Source organism: Ochotona curzoniae, unplaced genomic scaffold, assembly GCF_017591425.1.
Source record: "Ochotona curzoniae isolate NIBS_2020 unplaced genomic scaffold, NIBS_Ocur_1.0 contig_43, whole genome shotgun sequence".
NCBI classification, from domain to species: Eukaryota; Metazoa; Chordata; class Mammalia; order Lagomorpha; family Ochotonidae; genus Ochotona; species Ochotona curzoniae.
Genome location: NW_024466218.1, coordinates 9,962,106 through 9,985,080, shown reverse-complemented (window position 1 = coordinate 9,985,080; position 22,975 = coordinate 9,962,106). Strand labels below are relative to the sequence as shown.

The 22,975-nt window shown below is 37.3% G+C and overlaps 1 protein-coding gene across 8 annotated transcripts in view; it reads left to right on the top strand.

Annotated features, from left to right (window-relative positions):
- Positions 1–22,975, top strand: part of NOL4 (nucleolar protein 4) — a 264,078-nt gene that overhangs the window by 136,925 nt on the left and 104,178 nt on the right. For 2 of the 8 annotated variants that reach the window (XM_040984714.1, XM_040984713.1), the window contains exon 1: positions 21,317–21,335. The exons of the other annotated variants lie outside the window; for them this stretch is intronic. In XM_040984714.1, coding sequence (XP_040840648.1) covers positions 21,317–21,335 — 19 coding nt within the window. Of the gene's footprint in view, positions 1–21,316; positions 21,336–22,975 lie in introns of those variants that run through there. 8 annotated transcript variants of the gene reach the window in all.

The window sequence follows — 22,975 nt, the reverse complement described above, 5'->3', positions numbered from 1 at the left end:
AAGGAGGAGTTAAGAAAGTGCTGGTGGGGCCCCCGCGCGGTGGCGCAAGTGGTTAAAGGTCCTCGCCTTGCACGCCCCGGGATCCCATATGGGCGCTGGTTCTAATCCCTGCAGCCCCACTTCCCTTCCAGCTCCCTGCCTGTGGCCTGGGAAAGCAGTCGAGGACGGCCCAAAGCTTTGGGAACCTGCACCCACGTGGGAGACCCGGAAGAGGCTCCTGGCTTCGGATTGGCGGCCATTGCGCTCACTTGGGGAGTGAATCATCGGACGGAAGATCTTCCTCTCTGTCTCTCCTCTCTGTATATCCGCCTTTCCAATGAAAAAATAATAAAAAATAAATCTTTAAAAAAAAAAAAAAAGAAAGTGCTGGTGGTAATGGAAAAAAAATTGAATGAAGAACTGCTAACTTAATTCTTTAATTCTTCTACATCAAATATTAAATTTCATTGTAAGACACAAGTTATGATGTAGTTTGTTTTAGGTCACATAATTGCACAGAATTTCAAAGCATTATTGCATTTGTTGGACTAAATTGTGTTCCATATGTAAGACTTGGATAATAATGCTCTTGGATTGCCCATGGTCTTACATCTGATAAACCCATCGTAAGTTGGAGCATTGAAAGTGGAGAAGGCATTGAATACACCTAACCTACTGAGCATCACAACTTACCAACACAGCACGCTGTAAAGCATTGTTTTCCTTTATGATCCTGTAGCAGACTGGAGTGGGGGGCTTATTGTTGCTGCCATGTTTAGGAAAGTGAACCATACTAAAATTGACTGTAGAAAAGGAGCAAATTCAAGTTCTAAAGTGCAGTTTCTAGTGATTGTGTATGACTTTTAAACAACAAAAAATTCAAAAATTATAAGTCAAATGATTTGATTGATTGTAAGGTTCCATCTTTATAGCAACCCAAATATGTGTAAGCTTGATGTATGTTTTTTGCTTGACATATGCATCTATTTAGTGTGGCCAAAAGAATTTTTTTAAAAAAATTTACTTATTTTTGTTGGAAAGTGAGATTTAGGGAGAAAAGGGGAAGCAGAGTTCACTCCTGAGCAGTCACAGTGACCGGAGCTGAGCCAATCCAAAGTCAGGAGCCAGGAGACTCTTTTGGGTCTCCCACGTGTGTGCTGGGTACGAAGGCTTTGGGCCATCCTCAACTGCTTTTCTAAGCGATAAGCAGAGAACTGGAAGGAAAGTGGAACAGCCGGGACACAAATCGGTACCCATGTGGGATCCTGGTGCACACAAGGCAAGGATTTGGTCCCTAGGCAATTGCATCAGGCCCTGAAACAATCTATGAACTTTGCCTCTCTCACTTTACCTATAAGCTTGGCAGATCACCAAACAACTCTTAGAACATTGGCTGTTCTATGTGCATCCACTGGGCAACGATTGAATTAGGAAATAGTGAATTATTCCTTTAAATATTAGGAAATACTATCATAGGATCTGACCTCATTTTGTAATTACCTAAAGAAAGAAAAGGATTTGCTGAGAGAGATATCCCTGGAACTTTTTCGTGTATGAAAGTCAAGTCCCATTACAAGCTGTCAGTTGACTCTCCTTTAAGATTTGACTAAAAGGATGATAGACAAGCTTAGGAGAGTTAGAGCAAGAGAAAAGAAAAGGCAGCAGCAGTGATTAGATTGTCAGTGGAGTCATTAACTGAACCAAAATGTTAATCTATATAAAAGAAGATTGGTACTTTGTGACCTTAGATTCAATATTTGCTCCTACATGCTTGCCTACAGATATAATTGCAATGTATAATATACTTATAAATCACTGTAAATTATATATTGAGATTTATTTGTGATAGAATCACTTGTGTTACATACAGAATAACATTTTCTTGGAAAAGTTAACATATTATCATGAAATTTGACCCCAAATAACACATCTTAAGAACAATAATCCGAATGTCAAGATGGCTAACAATACAAAGATCAATTTTTTTTTAACAACAGAAGCCTAATTTTGACACTGTAGTTTTTCACTTTCACACCATTCACTACAAATAAAGGAAACAGTAAAGAAAATGTATCTAAACCATATGTCTCTATGCTTGGAAGAAGCTTGGAAATTTACAAGAACTCAGAAGCAATAGGTTTGTTGGAGCGTACTCCATGTGTATATCCTGTCTTTAGAAATTGTACTAAGCCATAAGAAGTATAAGGGTGATAACCAAGTTTTCTTCCTTCTTCTTTACTTTAGCTAATAAGGTCCCCAGGGATGAGCACTGGGCCTATGAGGGAGGAGAGCTGCATCTCTCTTAGCACCTGCCATGTAGAAGACTTTAGGGATTTCCTCTGGCCTTAGCTTTTTTCACTGGGAGGTGGCAAGGAGTGGGGAAATAATAGGGACCGTCGCTAGTTTCTCATCACACATCCTGACAGCATTGTTCTTCTCTCAAGATTCTTTTTAAACTTAGAAATGTAATCCATTACTTCAGGCTTGGTTTACTTAGTGACTTACCTTGAATTTGATGATAGAAAGCTAGATTCATCATCTGATATGTTTTCATCATGTTTGTTCCACCCCAAGAGTATTTTTGTCTGTTAAACAAAATTATCTGCGCTGATCATTGTCAACTGAGCATGTCATGTGTACTTGTTTCTGGCCTTGTAGAGTTTAAATAGATCTCTTGCTAATTTAATAATAAAAGGACAACATTCAATAGAATAATTAAAATATAAATTGCAACTACTTGATCAGCTTTATGTGAACAGTTTTGGCATACCAATGCCTGAAGTCTGAGTTGTGTCACTATCGCCGGAACACATCGTGAATGTTTCTTTTGTCCATAACTTTCTGTGATATGTAAATTTGGAATACAAAGACACTGTTAAATTGTACATTGGGCTCATTTTTCATTGCTCTGCAGCATATGGAAATGGGAAGCATTCAGATATTTTCATTTGACTTAGCGTCACATCTCCACTATAGTTTTCCCATTTGTCTACTGAAGGGCTGAGAATACACCTTGCATGTTGCTGTATTTCAGACAAGATCGGGTGTGTTTAGAGTGGTATGGCTGTGTTGCTGTATTTCAAAGTTGGATCAGGTTTTAAAATATAATAGTATGAGATTGCATATTTGTTTTATAATATATATTTATAATTAAATCATTCAGCCTCACTAGAATAGGTTCTATTATCAATAGATTATTATTAAAAGCTTTCATGTTCATTTAAAACAGATATTCATGACAAAGTGTGTATTTATGTTGATATACATATACAACATTCCACTTTCCTTCACTCCCAATTCAGTGCTTTTTCAATGGATAACCTGTTAACAGCTTCCTATATACTTTTCCGAGCAGGGTAAATGATAGATCAATAGACATCCTTTTTATGCTAACATTGCTATTAAGGTTTTGAATATATACATCTTTCATGTGTGTGATGCTTTTGAATCAGTTTGGGGGAAGAACACTTGGCCAGTGGTTTCCTGACGTTGTCCTTGTTCTAATGCTAGCAGTTACTAAAAGAGACCTAACAATTAACAGTCTAAAGGAAAGTGGGGTAGGATTGACCACAGAATAATCTTTTTGGAATCACTGATTTTTGGAGCAAGGGGTATTCTAAAATGTCAGAGAAGTATATATCTTAACAATGTAGTCACAGATATAGTGGCCAAGAATAATTAATGGCTGGCTCTCCCTTAAAATATTTTTTTCTGTGAATGTCTGCAGAATTCAAATGTGTAAACCAGAGATTCACTAGAGTCTGCTAGCCAAAGGTGAAAATGAAATTGCATTCAACTTGATAATTAATGCTGTGTCCAATTGATGGCAGGGAAGAAAAGCCGCCAGGCCCATTGGGAAACGCCAGTGTCCTAGATGTCAAGAGATTTGGAACACATTTCATTCTGGTACTTAATGTGGGACCCTCAGAAAACCATGTGCTCCACATAACCAGTTAAATGTTGAGGTTCAATTAGCAACCTGTTACATTCACAGGATTTTTGTGGTAATTAAGACAAGGAAAAAAAATCTAAAATATTATCAAGGTACCGAAAAGTCATGGTATAACTACATCTGTGCATTTTAACCTTATGATGTTTATATTGTCTATACATTTTAGAAAAAATTTAAAGGATTCTGTGCCAGTCCTGGCCGTTCAAGGAATAGTTAATGTAATTGACTATGTAGTTTTGGTTCTCAAAACTTGGTTACTGGATAGGTGTTGGAATCAAACAAGTATGCTTGTAATACTAAATAAATGTGTTTATGTGTATTTTCTTTGAAATCTTGTTTTGAGGGTTATCTACTTATTTACACTTAAGTTTTCCATTTCATAGTGGAAATGTAAACATTGAAGTATTCATTGCAGGGCCTTGAGCAATGCTGCAGGAGGGGACTGGTACCATGTTGTTATACAAGAGCAATTGTGGCCCTTGTGTCTGTTCTCTCAGAACAGGGTTCTTTGAGGCTACCCAAATATTAATCTAATAGCTGTTCTGAAGTGATGCTGTTGTCCAGACTGATACACATACGATTTTCAATGCCGTTCCTCCAGGTCCCTCCCTTTCCTTCCCCACCCATTTCTCCTTAATCCTTTCTCGCTCTTCACCTGTTCATCTTTCCTGCCCTCTGGTGTCTTTCTGTCATCATGACTTGTTCTCCAGCTGTCACTCTAAATCCTGAGTTTGTTTGTTGTATTGATATATATATCTGATACACTTCTATTAACTTATTCAATAAAATAAATATGTTCATGTGAATTATTGTCCACAGCAGAACTATTCCAAATGCTTAGGAATATAGTATCTTTCTTCTGATTACTCAAGTATTTGTTCCTATTCCCCTATGCTTTTCTTCCCATTTTTCCTCTCTCACCTCCCTCCTGAGACTATTATGACAAAGTATGTAGAAATTTGACATTCACACCCTTTAAAATAAAGACCATCATATATGCAATTGTCATGATTCCTTTTCCTAAAGTAAAAATTTTAGGTAAACTAGCATTTTATTTTTACCACTGTTTTGTTTTTAAGGTAGGATTGATTATAAATATGATTATAAAATTGATTACAAATATAGAGCTGATTTTTGAGTTCACTCTATCATTGTATATTTTGCCATAATTGACACTCACAAGTAATAGCTGAAGTGAACTTTTTGCATGAAAAAAATATAAAGCTTTTTTTTGGTTGAATTTGTCACTTTATTTTAGGTTGTTTTGTCAGTGTATTTACTATTTCAGATTGGTTAGTATATCCAGGTGGTTTTAGCATGAAGATATATTTTGAGAAAAATTGTTGAAATAGAATAAGAGAAAAATATCTTGTATCTTGGTTCTGTACCATCCTGAGACTAATGTTCCATTCATATGTACAAAGCACCTAAGGATTTAAAAATAGAGAAATTAAGCATATATCCTTTAAACAGAATTTCTTTGACTTCAGAAGTGGTCACGCCTGTGGTTAGTGTCCACAGGATCCTTGAAAGTGGAATTCATGGACTTGTTGCTCACAAACCCACATCTGATGAGGGAAAGGACCCAGGCTATGGGGTCATCTGTCCGTTGGTGTCATCAGGTCCTACCTCTTCAGGTGGTACCTAAGGAAGTTATTGAATCAAGGTTTTCCAACATACCCCTTTGACATGCGATAAACTGTACTTGCTTTGAGGATTAGATGCAAATAATTTTAATTATTTTTAATGTCACCAAGTGTGAAATAATTAAAGTATAAATTTTTTGTTTGTCAGCTACTTCAAATAATGAGGAGTGGAAGAAGGCACAGTATTTCCTAGAATGATGTGTTGTATTTAAAGAGAGAGTAATTTATGGACCCGAGAAGATGTGCATGACAACCAGGTCATGAATTAACCTCAGCATCACGGAGATTTTCACAGAGCTATCATATAATTTATTGTCCAAACCAGGTTTCATTTAAGAGTCAAAGGAAGCATATTTCACAGCTATATGGAGAGAATAATTGTGCACCAAGATCGTGTAAGAGAGACACGCCGTGCAGATCCTCTGCAGTGTGTCTTCTGTTTCTTTCCATCTTTCTCCCCACTATCCCGCTATTTCTTTCTCTGCTAAAATTGTCTTGCAGTGGGCACCTGTAATTTCTCCAGACCAGTGTTCCAGTGACACTGACTTCTGCAACTACCAACATGCATACTTATAAATTTTACAAATCTCCTAGATCACTTGTAGAAATACAGATCTGAGTCAGTTGGTCTGGGGTAAGAGCTGTGATTTTGTAGTTCTGACAGGTTAGCAGGTGATTTCAATGTGATCATTGAACCACACATTGTGGGGGAAGGGTGTTAATTTAAAATACAGGAGACGGAGTTGTTTGATATCATTCATTCTCTGATATCGTTGCATTGGCTATAGGTTTCACTTGCAGTAGGGTGGTCCGGAAGTTAGAGGTTGGCTTAAGTGAGCCCGCAGAATTCATTCAGTTGTCAGTGCAATTGATTCTTGGCGGATGGGATTTCCAAGAAAGGATTATAGAGAAGATGGATACACTCAAATTATAAATTCAGTGTTGTTTATTGTCCTGTTTATTTTCATTGCACGGTTAACTACTAAGGAGGAATCTTGGGAAGCTGCCATCAGCAGTAAGCACTCTGAACCAGGCCATTCAAAATGCAGCAAATATTTTCTCTTTGGCTTAAGTCAAGGACGAGCAGTTTCCAAAACAGAAACTACTGCACTTTATTCAAAAACAATCTTCTGTATGGTCATGTCTGTGTAACATTGGTGTAGCAGCATGAAGTATTAGCTAGGGCAGTGTGTGTGTGTGTGTGTGTGTGTACATATAAATATATATATATATATGATTCATCTCTCTCTTTCTTTCTTTCTTTCTGTCTTTCTTTGTTTCTTTCTTTCTTTCTTTCCTTCCTTCCTTCCTTCTTTCCATCCTTCCTTCCTTCCTTCCTTCTCCTTCTTCTTCTTCTTCTCCTTTTTCTTTTCCTCCTCCTCTCCCTCCTCCTCCTTCTTCTTTTTGAAAGGCAGAGTTAAAAAGAGATGAGAGGCAGATACAGAGACATCTTTCATTTGCAAGGTCACTCCCCAAATGGCTGCATTGGCCAGAGCTGAGCTGATCCAAAGCCAGGAGTCAAGGCCATCTTCTGGGTCTTGAAAGTGGATACAGAGGCTCAAGGACCTGGGCTGTCCTCCATTGCTTTCCCAGGCCATAAGCAGGGATCAGGAGTGGAGAAGACAGAACATGAGCCTGTGTCCATGTAAGATCCCCATGCCTCAGATGGAGGTTTAGTTTATTATGCCACAGTGTCAGCCCTGGGAAAGTATACTCTTAAAATGTTTATTCATTTATTGGAAAAGCAGGGCTACAGAGAGAAGGGGAGAGACACACACAAAGACACAGGGAAGGAGAAAGAGAGAGGAGTACAGATCAATCTTTTATGTGCTGGTTCACTCTAGAAATGGCCATAATGGCTAGAACTTGGAACTACAGGCTTGTCACTTGGGTGTAGGGACCCAAGTGGTTGGGCCATAGCGGGGAGCACTCAAAAGTAGTGCATCTGGAACTATAATCTATGTCCATATGGTATGCCAGCAATTGTTTTACTTGCTGCACTGCGGTGCCCGTGACTACTGGGAGAGAGATTTTGAATGGCCTTTGAGTAATAACAATCATTGCAAAAACTCTCCATTTGCTATTATTCAAAGAATTTAAATTGATCCTGTTAGTGCAGTAACAGATTGTTTTTTATTGACATGCAACCTAGACAGATTTCTAAACTTGAAGAGTATCTAATATTTGATTTGACTTGAAGATTATCTAATATTTGATTTTTATATAAGCAATACAAATGAAAATGAGTGCATTTAACACTACTACAAAAATAATATTATCCGGGAATCCCTTCAGTTCTTTGTTATGTATATTTCTGTGTCTCAAATTCCATCTGACAGACTGCCAACATTTTTTGGCTTTCCTTTTAGTATGAAAAATAAAGCATCAACAAAAACAAAGTGTTTTTTTTTCTCCTTTATTGAATTATTTGAACGCTTTGCTTCCAGTGATGGCACAGCAGATAACTGGCCTCTCTGGACTTCCCATACTGAAGTGTCTGTGTTTGAATTCTAGCTCCTCTTATAATCCAGTCTACCATGGGAGGCCACACACACTTTACTCCCTGAAACTTTGGTGGAATCCTTTATTGAATTCTGTGTTCCTGGCTTTAGTCTGAACCAGTTCTGATTACTGCAGGCATATGGAATGCGAACCAATAAATGAAAGACATCAATTTCTCTCTCTCTCTCTTTCTGCAGTACATGAGAACTAATAAATAAAATAATTGTATATCCAGTTGGTAATTCCTACACTTATATCTTTATGCAAAGGAATATTAAAGAAAGGTCCACACTTCCCATGAACATTTGGAAACTGTAACTTGTATTTGCAGAAAATTAATGCATAGCCTAAATTAAACTTGAACTATAAAAATTATATATATAGAACAGATTAAAGTTGCTTGGAATTATCCACTTAGATTTTTAGGCATTTGCTAAATATTCCCCACACGCAAAGACTTAATACTGTATTCAAGGTGTGTACAACTAAAAAAAAGCCACATCCTTGTTCTAGCCCTGTTTATAATTAAATGGATTTGGTCATTAGAGGAAGAGGTTATCATTGGAGAATAGCATATCCTACACTAATACCCAAAGGATACCACTTTTTTTTTGACATGGATACAGTTTTGTAATTCCATGATTCCTGGTCCCAATATACCTTACCAAAAATAATGACTTTCCTACATACTTGAGAGCTATGTTTTACCGAAGCCACCTTTATCATTATCATCCTTTTCTTGAGTCTACTCTCCTTTAATTTTATACCTCTCTCTATATAATTTTACATAGATATGTGTGTATATATGTATATTCATATATGTGCACACACATATATACATATATGTATGCATATATGTGTATGTATATATATTACATATATATATATATGTAAGGCAGATTTACAGAGAGGAGAGAGAAAGATAATCCATTCATTGATTCTTTTCCTAAATAGCCACAACAGTTGCATCTGAGCCAATACACCAGGAGCCGGGAGCTTCTTCCAGGTCTCCTGTATGAGTGCAGGGTCCCAAGACTTTGGCCTATGCTCCACTGATTTTTTTGGACTTAAATATAGAGTGGGATTGGAAATAGAGTAGCTGCAACACGAACTGATGCCCATATGGGATGCCAGCTCTTACAGGCAGCGCCATTGAGCCATTGTGCCATGGAGTCTACTCTACATTTTACTTTTCCCATGTTCTATAACCCATTTCTATAACCTGCCTTCCTCAAATCACAGGTCAGCATAGTGGAGATAGTATGTAGTGTGACATGTGGCACTTAGTATCAGCTTTGTACACACTATGCCACCTTTAGTGAATTACAGTGTTATTTCCAGATTCAAAAATTCCTGATTTTTCAAACTATTGCAAAATGAGGACCCTAGATGACACCTTTCGATATATTTATCTCTAAGGGGCTCCCAAATTTGGAAGTTCACTTATTTCCTTCTTTCATATAGCATACCACCTGTCTTTCCCAGGCTGTTCTTATAGTACCTAAACATGTGTTTCCAGTTGTAGGATTTAAGAGAACTTCATCTGGAACTAGGCAACTTATTGTATGTCATGGTCAGTGTGAACTGAGCAAGTTTTTTTATTGTTATCTTTATCTATCCCCTTAAATTATGAAAACTGATGACATTATCTTATTACTGGACTCTTGAATACTGTAAAGACAATAGCTACCAAAGTGATTTGTACAACTGAAATGCTGAAAGATGCAAAGCAGTTGATATTATTCAGATAAAGTTTTTATAGATCCCTTTGTTTAAATAACTCAGAATAATCTAGTCTTTCTGAGAAAGCTACTTGCATTTTTAAAACCTATTTTTAAATTATTTGATAAGCAGAGGAAGATTCATGGAGGGGAGAGGAGAGGGAGAAATGGGAATTTCCCACCCCAATTAACTTCTCAGATGCCTGCAACTGCAAGGACTGGATCAGGCCACTCTGGAGCCATTGTCTCCCACATGGGAGGCAGACACTCACATCTGCCAGATATCATTGTCTGCCTCTGAGGATATAGTAGAGTGACGGATGGGAATCAAGGACAGAACTTAAAACCAGGCACTCTGATACAGCACAGATGTCCTGAGTGGCATCTTAACCCAATATATCCTCACACCTGCCCAAAGGTGCATTTTTAATAATGGTTTCTAAATTGCAATTACAGCAGTTTTTCTTCCTTAAGAGACCCATAGTTCATGACAGAGGTTTCAACTTCAGAGTGAAGCAGTAAAGGAAACTTGTTGAAAATAATCTCAGATATCAGATAATAATTTTATATTAGAAAAAAATACTGTCTCCCGGAGCTTCAAAGGTGTTAGAAAACAGACATGCATAAGGCCAAAGTAACACCAAAGGTGTCAGTTGGAATCCTTCAAGAACTTGGAAGCCTATCCCTATTTTGTTTGCTTTTAGTGATGTTGGAGAGCTAAAAAGCCAATTAGGGTAGTGAAGCTACCTAAAGCAATTGGAATAGTAGCATTGAGATTGTTCCTATGGCAAGAAGCGGAAGGCAGGGTCGGAAAAGGTGTTACTAGACTCTAAGAACAAGAGTTAGTCTATACAGAGCAGATCCACAGAAGATGCTTCCTGCAGCAGCTGGGACAAAGAAGAGGAGCAATCCATACTGGACACGGGTGTGAGATGAAGGACACTGTTTCAGGAGTCTCTCAGAGTCCTCCTTGTAGGGTTAACTTAGTCTAGAAATCCAGCTCTGGTTTCTGGCTGTCTCTGAATATTGGAAATGAGAGCTGTGGATGTTTGTTCAGCAGTTTTCCCTCACCTACTACAGTAGGGAGTAGGAGCGCTTAGAAAACCTCACGGCATATGCAAACTACCAATTTGCTTCTAAGTTCCTCTGAAAATCTGCTCACTGAGTCCTTTGAGCACAAGATTTCTCCCTTTGAACATACTCTCCCAAAATACAATATTCTTCTCTGCCAGCTTGCTAATGGCTGCAAATACCAAGACAAAAAGTCTCTCATTCCACAATTAGAGATAAAAGGTTTAAATTACAGGTGCCTTGTTGAAGTAATGGTATTTTTCTGTGGAGGAATTTCAGTCAAAGAGTAATCAATCCATCAACCTGTCAGTCTGTTCTGTAAAATGACTCACAGAGAGTCAGTATGCACACAGAAAGGTGGAGGATTCGCTATCAAGAGGGAATGGGAATGTGAGTGACTGAGAACAAGCTCAAGATTTTCACAATCTTTCCTGGAATGGTACTCTTGGCCTCTGCATGAGCAAAACCAGGAGTGAGCTCAGCACTTGTGAAACCCCAGATTGTAAAGTTCTTGATTTTGCAAAATACGCTTGAACCTAGAAAAGCCCCTCTTTCCCAGGAACTCGTTAATCAAGAGAGTCAAGGTGATACTTTTCCCAGAGATACGATCCTTAGCTCTTGGCCATAAATTGTATTTTTTTTCATGAAGTTTAGTTTTTAAAATGATACCACTCTGAGCATTTATTTTCATTCATTAGTTTCATAGATTAAAGGGATAGAATATTTGGTTTTTGCCTTGCTTTTCTGACATTTTCTGAGAAACTTACAACATGGGGTAAAAATGCCCATGCATTCCATCTCACTGAACCCAGACTTGAGGGCTGTATGTCAGATATAGTTCTCTAGATTTCCAATTATTGTCCAAAATTTGTATTTAACTAGCCAGTTGTTTAACATAATCCGGCTTAATTTCTCCTAGATGAGCCCAAGGCTCATGTTTAAGAAATAGTTTTGTCCCAAGCAAGATAATTAAAACCATTACTTCTGGTCTTTATTAGATTGGACATTTTAGTGCCAGAGTGGATCTGCATTGCCGACAATCCCCACCAGAAAATTCTGAAGCAAGTAAACACTGAGAACCACCGTGCACACCTATCATTTGAATTGAACGGGAATAATTTGGAGTGATATCAACCGTCCAAGCACGCCATCAGAAACCTCTTGTGTGTTCGCCAGATTGATTTTGTTTTGCTGCATAGCACAAAGTTGGCACCTTAACAGCACCCAGATCTCAGAGTTCTTTAGGATGGAAGGCCAGGCAGGCTTTAACATGGTTGGTTCTTCAGGGTATCACAAGGAGAAGATCGTGGTGTTCCCAAGTTCTATCATATAGGTTAAGGGCAGAATCCACATCCAGACTTATTCTGATCTGTAGCAGAGTTGTTTTGGGGGCTGAGGGCATAATTTCTAAGGGGGCTATAATTGGGATCTCTGCCAGCTCCTTTAGACTGCCTGAACTTGCTTCTTATGTCTTCTTCTCCATATTCAATGGGTCATGAAAAATTGTTTGTGATGCTCTCACTGAATTCCTTTTCTTCCAGTAACCTGAGAGAATACTATGCTTTTAAGAGCTCGTGTGAGTATTTGGGGATTTGATTAGTATTAAAAGCACCTATCTGTGTATTGCTCCTGAACAGCGTCTTTTTCCTTGTTGAATTCTTTATTTACTAGAACATTAAATCTTTGACTATAAAGTCAATTAAATACATACCACGCACCCTTCAGCTGTTCAAACAGTTCATTCATTCAATGGTGCAGAATGTCTCAGATCCATGTCAACAATATGCTGCTAAAAACACACACTTCCAGCCCTTGCTGCGGTGATGCCAGCACTGGGGGGAGAAAGCACTCCGCTAACCAAGTCCCCTCTCAGCACAGAGTAGCCCCAAGACTATTGAAGCCTCCAGGCTTAGTTTCTCCCTTGTATATGCAAACCCAAACTTTATTTATTTCTATATATGTATTAACGTGGTTGAATGGTCTGAACCCAGGGCCTGAAATCCTAAGCCAGATGAAACTGGAAGAAGATAATTAATCTAAAGGTGAGTGGCATGTTTACTGCTCCAGAAAGCACCCACACCTAAGGGCATTCCAAACTGCTAAGACAAAACACAGGGAGCCTTTCTGCATATATTCTTTCCCCCACCGCACCCAGGGTCCCCGTGGCACTCTGTGCATTGCCTGGCAAGCTGCTTTAGAGGGAATTGCATGCTGCCCAGAGGGAATACAGCCTGATTTCCATGCCCTCTGCCATTAGTCTGAGCAGGGTGCACCCCCACTCTGTCTTTATCCCCGTCCCCTTACTGTGTCCTCCCTAAAATAAATGTTTCTCCACTTAAAAGATAATTATGAGAATTTTAAAAGGAAAGGAGGTTAAGTATCTCTATGTCCTTGGAATTGTACCTATGAACAATGTGAAATCTGTTTTCTTTATAGTAATAAAATGTATTTTTAAAAAATGGGCTCATGTGAGTAAATCAGAGGCCCACCTCCTATATAAGATCAACAGTAGTATTAACATAATAATGTGTGTGATGTACAGGGTCTTGGAATTATGGTCAGGAAACTTTGGTGGTGGGGCTGATACTTCTTGTCAGTTTCTAATGCAATAATCATAGAGTACGTAATTCGAGAACATAACGAGCTTCATAGTGTGTTTCTCAGACTTCAGTAGCTACATAGTTATTCATTTTGTGAGGATTCACTTCAGCAACTAGTAACTGAATGTTTATTAAATGCCAATCAAAAATTCATGATGGAATAAGAACTGGCAGTTGCTCTCCAGTAAGCAGAATACTTTGTCTCATGATAATTTTACCAGAACTTCTCATATGTTATACACAAACTGATTTTGTAGAGCTTCTCTGTAGTTTTGATTGTCTGTAATCCTGACGGGTAATAAAAGCAAATACTTTCAAATATTTGATGCAGTTATACCCCCTCTCTGCAGACCTTGAAGATATTTTCAAGCTTAGTGTTTTCTAATTATTTGACATTAAGAAACTTCAACATGCAATTTTTTATTTGCTTTTGTTTTACTTAACATAGCTATTTGTTTTATATTTCTGTATCAGGCTTTTTTCAAATATTCATATTCATTTTTCATGTGGCTGAATTTGCACTTGTCTGATATGTAAGAATATCTCAATTAGTTTCTGGATTTCCATAAATTTTTGTTGAATTAGTGAGTCTGTTGAGGAAAGGTAGATTCAAAATTTCCTATTCCATCATATTTCTGATATTGCTCCTTATTCCTTGGTTTTCTCAAAAGTAAAGCAAATGATATAATAGTAAAGGTTACTTTCTCTACACATATAATATGTGTGTATAATAACATTCAGTTACTCTATGCATATAATATATAATGGGACTACAATAAGAAAAAAAATACCTAAATTGGTAATCTGTTAGGGAGGACTGCAATGCCTTATAAAATATGTGAAGGAGTTTGTTTCCCTGTGTTTTAGAAAGACACAAAGTGGGAAAATGCTGTGACTGTGACAAAAATTGTTATGCTTTTTCTCTGGAGCTTAACATAAAAAGTCTTAATTCCAGTGATGCCAATTTGCTCTGTGTCACAGGTGCACATTCTTCTGAAGTAGAAGGGTTATGGCCACTGGAACCCACACTTTGGAGTTAAGAGGGTGTGTATACAATTAATTAGCATCTCTATAAGTGTTATGGTTATGCCATCATTTAGATACTAAAACACAGAGCATCATCAAGTATTGTTCCTCCTTCAGAAAAATCACCAATATCCCAAAACTGGAACTAAATCTAAGTAATGTCAAGCTAAAGCAGCTTGGGTTGATGGTGGGCCAGACCTGCTTTCCTGAGAACAGACTACCCAGAAATGTTCATTTTAGTTTTAGGTATGTAACAATTGAAAATTACACAATTAATGGGTCTACTTAACATATTTATCTGTCACTACTTAACCCTATATACAGCAGAGGAGATTGGATTTGAGGAAATGAGGATGTGTGTTTAAACGTCACAGAGCAAAGAAATCCAGGGAAATATTAAACTCCTGGTTCTAACTTACCAGCTTATAATGAATATTTCTACTACACATTGTTTCTTTTTACTTATTGTTGGACTCCTGATTCCAACTAGTTCATAACTACTAACTTGACTACATACTGTGTATTTTTATTTATTTTGCCAGCAATTAAATTGCTTAGGGAATTTTCCAGGTGGAATGTCATATCAAAGGATACGTCCTGTGGCCTCTATGACGATTGCCTTTACATTCTTATTTTCTCTTTATAAAGAAGGAGAGTCAGAAGTGCTTTAGTGGCTTCCTTGGAGTTCACCTCCCAACCTGTTTAGTTGGTTGGATATTGTTTGTTTCCTTAGGAGTCGGGATCAGTGACCGAAGCCAACACACAGTCCTCATTTTTTGTGATCTAGTTCCTTGATCACTTGCATGCTGTAAAATGATGGGTGTCTGTCTTGCTTTTGGACATGTTCTTTCTGCAAGCCAGAAATGCCTGATGTTGTAGAGCAGGATTTCTGGAAGTGCTGGCCTCTGTCTTCAAGAAGCCTGTTTTCCGGGTGGATATTGTTGGCAATGGAGAAGCAACTTCAAATATCCAGATAGATCACATTTCCCAAAAGGCAGCCCTCACACTCAGTGCCTTCTCTCGGGGTCACCTTAACTAAGTTTTTAAAAGTTTGCTCCAGGAATTTTAGAGATCAATAATTTATATTCAGGGGAGTACACAGAAAGATTTAATACGCAGTGTTCATTTGGTGGATATCCTTCTCCAATTGGGCTGATCCACCTATGCCACCACAGACAGTTTTTCAAACAAGGCTGATGTTTTTCATTCCCAGTTTTTAGTTACACATTTCTTTTAAGGAAAATAAACTAAATGATGGGTTTTGAGCAATCTACGTTTATACCATTGGGCCTGATAGGATCCGTTTCTACATGATGCCTCCAGTCACAGATACCTCTAGTACCATCTGATAACTGCTTTTGTGAAGATCAAGTGGCAAAGACTTTTGGAGAGCAAAAGCATGTGAAATCTGTGTTGTGCTTGCTTCCTAGTGGTGGAGATCAGATTGTTAAGGCCTGAAGAGTATATGCTGTGGGTATGCTCCGGATCACTAGCTTCCCCTCACTGAAAAGGCTGGTTCCTGTATTTTAGTTATTGTCTGTTCTTTGTTATAACTTGTCTTACCAAGACAAACATAATTCTATCAATGTTGTCCCCAAGAACATGGTTTTGCTGTTCTGCTGAACTATGGGGATGTCAGCTTAGGGCAGGATTTGGCAGTTAAGGTTCCTGTGAATTGGATCCTGAAACAGAATCATAGACTTCAGATGACAAGAATGATGGTAAAGAATAATTTGCTGCTGTGAATAGTAGGACAGGAACCCAGACAAATGTATGGGGCAGACGAGTGGCTGACTTGGTCAAGAAAATAAGAATCAGAATCCAAAACACACCACCAAAATGTTAACACGGAAGCATGGTTGAAGAAACTTCATCACTGACAAAGCTTGCTCCAGGGCGAGGGAGCCTCATTCTCTGGAGTGAACGCTACCTACTCTGTGCTTGATGAAGGGATTAATCTAAGCTAACCACAGTCCAATCCAGTTCCAACACACTTCTTTTAAGCCTAAGTGTGTTACATTTGGGTGTCCTTTGTTTCATTTCACTTCTAATTTTCTTCTTCTTTTTTTTAATAAAGTATCAGTGCCAACGCAATTAAAAAAAAAAAAAACCTTGTCTTGATTGGGTTTTGGGCAAATGCCAATTTTGGGGCAAACTCTGTATGGATCACGTTAATTTTAGCTTCAGTTATAACATTTCCGTTCAGAATGGCATATTCCTAATTTGTGGCATTGGTTCACATAACTGAGTTATTGATTGGGGATGATTAATGACAAGTTTTTGAGCCATTTCTTCTACAAATGCTCAGATCATTTCCTAGTAGAATGACTTTATAATAACACTATATGAAATATTCTCATTTTTATTGTCCATTTAATGTGTTTTCTGGGAAATTTCTCTCCAGAGGTTAGCTGTCAGTTTTCTTTGAAATTATTTTGAGTGCTATGGCATGAATGTCTTACATTCATTTTACATCTAACATGAGATGTTATCTCTTTATCTATATATCTATATCTATACATGTATTGTTTGCATATGAAGCAGAATATCTGTGATTCTAGAGAACTGATTTGTTTTTAAGTTGTAGTGGTGAAGTTAGAGTAAAATGTCATAAGTTACCAATACATGAAATCATTCACAGCTACACTAATATGCTCTTTTATCTGTGGCATTCTTTGCCTTGTTTATCTACATCCATATCTAATATTAGTTTTCTTGGTCTAAAGGAAAAAAAGTATGCTTGGTACCTCAAAGGCACAGAAAAATATTCAAGATGTAAGACACCCATCGTGTGGAAACTTAAAATACAGTTGGTAAATAAAGCACATGGTTATTTTTATTTTAATTTTTTGTTGTAATTCTCTTATCTCTTTAACTCTTTTATTCATGAGGCCAAGAGATAGCAAGAAAGAGATTGAGCGCCCATTTGCTGATCTACTTTACAAAATATACAGTGGTTAGAACTGGACTAGAGCCAAAGCTGGAAGCACAGGAATTCAATCTCAATCTCACAGATAAGTGGCAGGGATGTGACTCCCTAACCCTTCCCAGGTGCACACAGTCAGGAATTGGAGTCAAAGCTGAGTATAAAACCCAGGGGCTCCAAGCTGGGATGTGTCTCTCCCTCTCTTTTTTAAAGCCGTGTTTATTTTTATTTGAAAGGTGGGCTTACACCAAGAGAAAAAGAGACAGAAAGAGAGCTCTTCCATCAACTGTTTCACTCTCCAAGTGCTGTAACTTTCAGAGCTGAGCCAATCAAATTCAAAGCTGGTGCCAGGAGCTGCTTCCAGATCACCTACTTGAATGCAGAGGCTCAAGGAATTGACCATCCTCTGCAATTTTCCCAAACCTTAGTCAGGGAGCTGGATTGGAAATGGAGCAGCCAGGACTAGAACTGGTGCCTACAGGTGATACTGGCACTGCAGGCAGATGCTTAGGTTTCTACACTACCAACGGCAGCCCCAGGATATGGATTTCTTAATCAGCATCTTAAACTGTAGATCAGGTGCCTCTCCCCCAAAATACACATTAAAAACAAGACAGAAACAAACAAAACCCACAAGATAACAAGGTATTGTACAATGAGCAACAGGACTAAACAAATTATTGATAAAGACTGTCAGATCAGCATGAAAACTCATGACAGTTCCATTATGATACTGCTTCCAAAAAACTGAAGAGAATGAAATATAGTTCAAAAACACATATCCTGGGACCAGCATGGCAGCTGACAAGGCTAATCTTGTGGTATGGTGCCAGCATCCCATATAGGCACCGATTCTAGTCTGGCTGCCCCAGATCTGATCCAGCTCTCTGCTTATGGCCTGGGAAAGCAACACAGGATAACCCAAAGCCTCGGGGCCCTGTAGAAGGACCTGGAAGAAGTTCTTGGCTCTGGCTTTGGACCAGCTCCAGCCATTACAGTAATTTGGGGAGTGAACCAACAGATGGAAGATATTTCTGTCTCTCCTTATCTCTTTAAATCTGTCTTTCAAATAAACAAATAATTCTTAAAATATAAAAGAGCACTTACTTTGGTATCCACAGGTATAGATCAGTGCTATGACTTGGAAAGATTATATATTATATTATATTATATTATATTATATTATATTATATTATATTATATTATATTATATCTTCATGTTACCACTAACTGAAATTTAAAATCCCCTTCTGTTAAGCTTATGTATAGACCATAAAGCATGGAGGCCTTTATAGTATCCATGACTTTGCAAGCAAAATAAATTACAGCTATTTGTAAACCACATTTTTAGACTATTGAAATATAATTACTCTTAGAATTTTTTTAATGAAAGAGCTTATATTTCAAATCTTTAAATAAGCTTGTGTGTTAGTATGCAATTAATATTTTCCAATTCGTTTTGTGGTTAGGAAGCCATTGGCACATTTGTTGTATAAAATACTTCTTTCTAAATATTAGTCATCTGGGTGTTGGTGGAAGGTTTTGTTAAAGGTCAGTTGATTGTGCCTTAGAAGAAACAGGAACAGAAATCAATGGAATGTTCTCAAAGTATACTCATGTGATCAGACTGCTTCTCCAAGTACCGGCTGTGGTAGAATAAGTATTGATTTTACAAGATCAACTAAAAAGATACACAGTAAAACATCCACAAGTCTGGAAATGACATCATTTCCTGTCTTACTGTATGGAAGATGCTCAATCTCCTGTCTTTTCCTGGGTCTTGGTTCCTTTGGATGTTTTTCCTTACGCACTCTCCTGCCTAGAATAACTGCTCTGCCCAGCATCCTGTGTCTACAGACAACTCTCCTTCTTCAAATTTCCCCTCTGTTGTAAGGTCTGTCATGATGCCCTCTTTATCTGCAGCAATGTGTGTGACTTCCTTTTCCTGAAGACCTTTGTTTATTCCTTTTGCATTCTATGTGAGCTCGCCTGGAACAGATGTGCTTCCTACCTTATTGACTGAGATAAGAATCAATCCAAAATGGAATCTCTTCTGATGCAGAGGGTCATGAAGAGTGTCTGTACACAGTGGGTGTTGGGATCAATATTTTGAATAAAATCACATGAGCAGTATTTCCTCATTGATTGCTCAGAGTTAATTTTATCATGGTTTGACATACGTTTTTGCTTCGAAATATCCAACTTGCCTCTCTACTTTTACTCCTTACCTTCTGAAGTTAGGTATCATTCCTCTATTGACAAAGAATGAATGAAGAGCCACCAAACAAAAATACCAGAATAATTCTTCTGTAGAATTAATTTAGGGGAAAACTAAAACCCTTGTTAATATCTTATTTAAGTAAAAGCAATGTTATCTGTTCAAAATCAATGTCTTTTAACCTCTGAGTACACACATATATTTTCACACACATATATTTACTCATATCAATAAACTTCTCATTAGCAGGAGTACTTTCACCTCATGATGTGGCACCATTCTTCATTACATATTTAAGATAATGTTTCTAAATGGTATACTGTCCAAATCAAATTTTAACTTCAATAAGAATGCAAGTTTGTGCTTTCAATTCTTATCATTAGTGTTTGTGGTATATTTAACCCGTGAAAGTGTGGTACTGTGTAGTCAGAAATTGAAGTTTTCGCATAGAAGATAATAAAATATAGACAATAGTGCAATGTGATTGTTAAAAATGCATTTGGGAGGGTAAGTAAAAGAGAAATGCAAAGAACAGGAAAAATATTTCAAAGTTTCAAACAAAAACAAAATGAGAAAGATGACGCAGGGTTTTTAAGTAGTAAAAACAGGCCTCCAGCAGAACCGAGTCAGACCATCAGGGTCTGTGCTGGAGATGCGCTGGGACGTGCCACAAGGACTATCAAGACAAAAGGAAGGAGCTATGGATAAAATGTGGGGTGTGGTCTGGCAACATAGAGTACTCCCTTGCTGCAGACTGAGCCCTGTGGCTGGGAGAGGACTTAGAGCAGATATCAAGAGCAATGAAAAGAGAGTTATACCTGAAGTCTTTATTTGGCAAGTAGATTTTCAAAGAAGTTTTCTAAGGAGACATCAAATGACTTGAGGAGGAAGATTATGGTCTATCTGCGAAAATAAATAAAAACTCTCAGGAATCCTGTGAGCATCTGGCCTGAATTTTAGGGTAAAATTTCCAAATATTAATCTCAAAATGAGGAGTATATATGAGGCTATGTAACTGTGTCTTCTCTGTGCATTTTGTCCAAGGCACTTGACCAAAGGCAATGGTGAAATTCTACTGAGTGATAAAGCAGGTGACTGTTCGAAGAGAGTTCATGTGTGTGTAGAGAGGGTTAATACACATGAACCTCATAAGAATGCTTCCAGTCACGTCTCTTTATATACAGAGAACTAACCATGCAATCAGGTGTTGTGAAAGCCATTTTTGCACAAAATGCAGCTAGGGCTGTTTGAAAGAACTTAAACTCGCCTAACACTATCCAGTATTCTTAGCTCTTCTAGAAAGCAGTTTCTGCTGAGCTGACTGAGAAAACATGTGAATTCTGAAAACATTAAATCCATCTCATCAACATTGACCTCAAAACAAATTGAATTCAGCTCTCCAACCATCCTTCTGATCTCACTAGATGCCACATGCCCCTGTCACCACATTCCATCTTCTCCTCTGTTGCTAGGCACCCCAGGCGGTCTGACTTCCCAGAGCTCCAGGTGCTGTGTTTCTTTAGGGCTCACACACAGAGAGTCTTTCCTTTAAATGCTGTGGTGCCCAGCTTGAGACCTTGAGAGAACTGCCAACCTGAGTCTGGGAACCCGAAAGCTGTGTCTAAACACTGCACCCTTTGCGTGGCAGTCCGGTACCCACGTGTCAGAAGCAGCAATGGAGCAAACTGTATTGGGTAAGGAAGGCAATAACCCCTTTAAAGCGATAACCCTGTTACAGCAATGAACTGATGTGAATTGGCTATGACAAAGAGCAGTCTGAGGTCTGTGGTTTCACATTTCTAGAAAAGCCTCCTTAAGAATGATCATAAAAATTGCTAACATGGTTACCTGCAACTAGACAATGTACAACTGTTAATTTATCTTCAGTTTAGTGTCTGTGTCATATTGTACATTTATTTTTAAAATAGTGAAAACTTTTTATTTTTTGATTTATAAAACAGTATCGAAGATATTGTTTTTTAACCATTTAATTTGTGCATTTTATTTTATATAAAGTAGGAAATCATTTGTTTGTCCTAAAATATACTGATTTACTCAAGAATGAAATATGTAAAGCTGTTGAATTTTGTTACCTTGGTAACATCTGGAGTGAACTATTCAGTCTAAAAATATTTCTCTCTTATTGTTTATATTTTTATAACAAAATTATACATAGTATTTATAAAGACTTTCTCAAAATTTATTTTTCTTAACTGAAAAATGAATCAGTGATATCCTATTTATGTAATGGATAATGGTTTCAGATTTAAGAAACAGATAAAGCATTTTTGATTTTCAATCATAGTAGAATTGGATTTGTTCATATAAATGTGTATTTTACTTAAAAATGTAATATGTTCCTGGTTATTTCTAGTTTGTAAAGCATTCTTAGATGAAATGTTTAGTATTTTCCACTGACTCTAGTACATACATGTTCAAACACATTTTTATTCATGAGTTAAATGATTGGATTTGACTGTACATCATATTTTTCTTTGGAGTTTCTTGAAAAAAATAAGTGAAAAATCAAAAATGACCTTTCATACTTAATAATAAGGATTTAAGTAAGCATGGAAGATCAGGTATAATTTTCCCAAGTACACAAATCATTGTGCTAATTCTGCATTTCAGAAACCCTACACTTGGCTAGTTAAAAGGATGTTCTTGATTTCTCAAACTTAAAGCTGTAGGCCACATTGTAGTGTTTATGGTCAGTTTCTTAAATTGTCCTGCATATTTTTCCTTTCCACTTGAACTCTTGATGGTACATAAAAAAGTACGTTAATAGTGTTTTTCCATTTGTACATTTTTTAGCTTTTTTCACAAGATAGTTCAAGAAAAATATTTTGGACTCTTAATTTTCTATAAACTCTTTGAGGGCAGAACCTTTCATAAAAAAATAAATGCTTAACCTCCTATTACCCACAAAGCAGACATTTAACAAATGTTTACTGACAGTATGAATAAACAAATGAATTATATTACTCATCCTGAATTTAGATAATCATTTTCATGAATGCAATTTACTTTAATGCATGCAGCATTTCATTGCAACCCACCAACATGTCTACTTGATAACATTAAAGAAATCACATATATTGAACATTATTCCTACTGCTTCCTCAAATTTGTGTGCTTTAATTAATGGACTTTAAGAGAAACAGTTTAACAACTTTGTCCATCAAAATCTGTTAAAATCAATAATAAACTCTTACCATTGGACTAAAGGTGAAATCAGCCAAAAAATAAATGGTTATTATTTTATGTAAAAATTTGCTCATGTGTTTTCTCTTTATAAAATTGAGATCATTTTAGGTATACTCCGCAGGTTTTT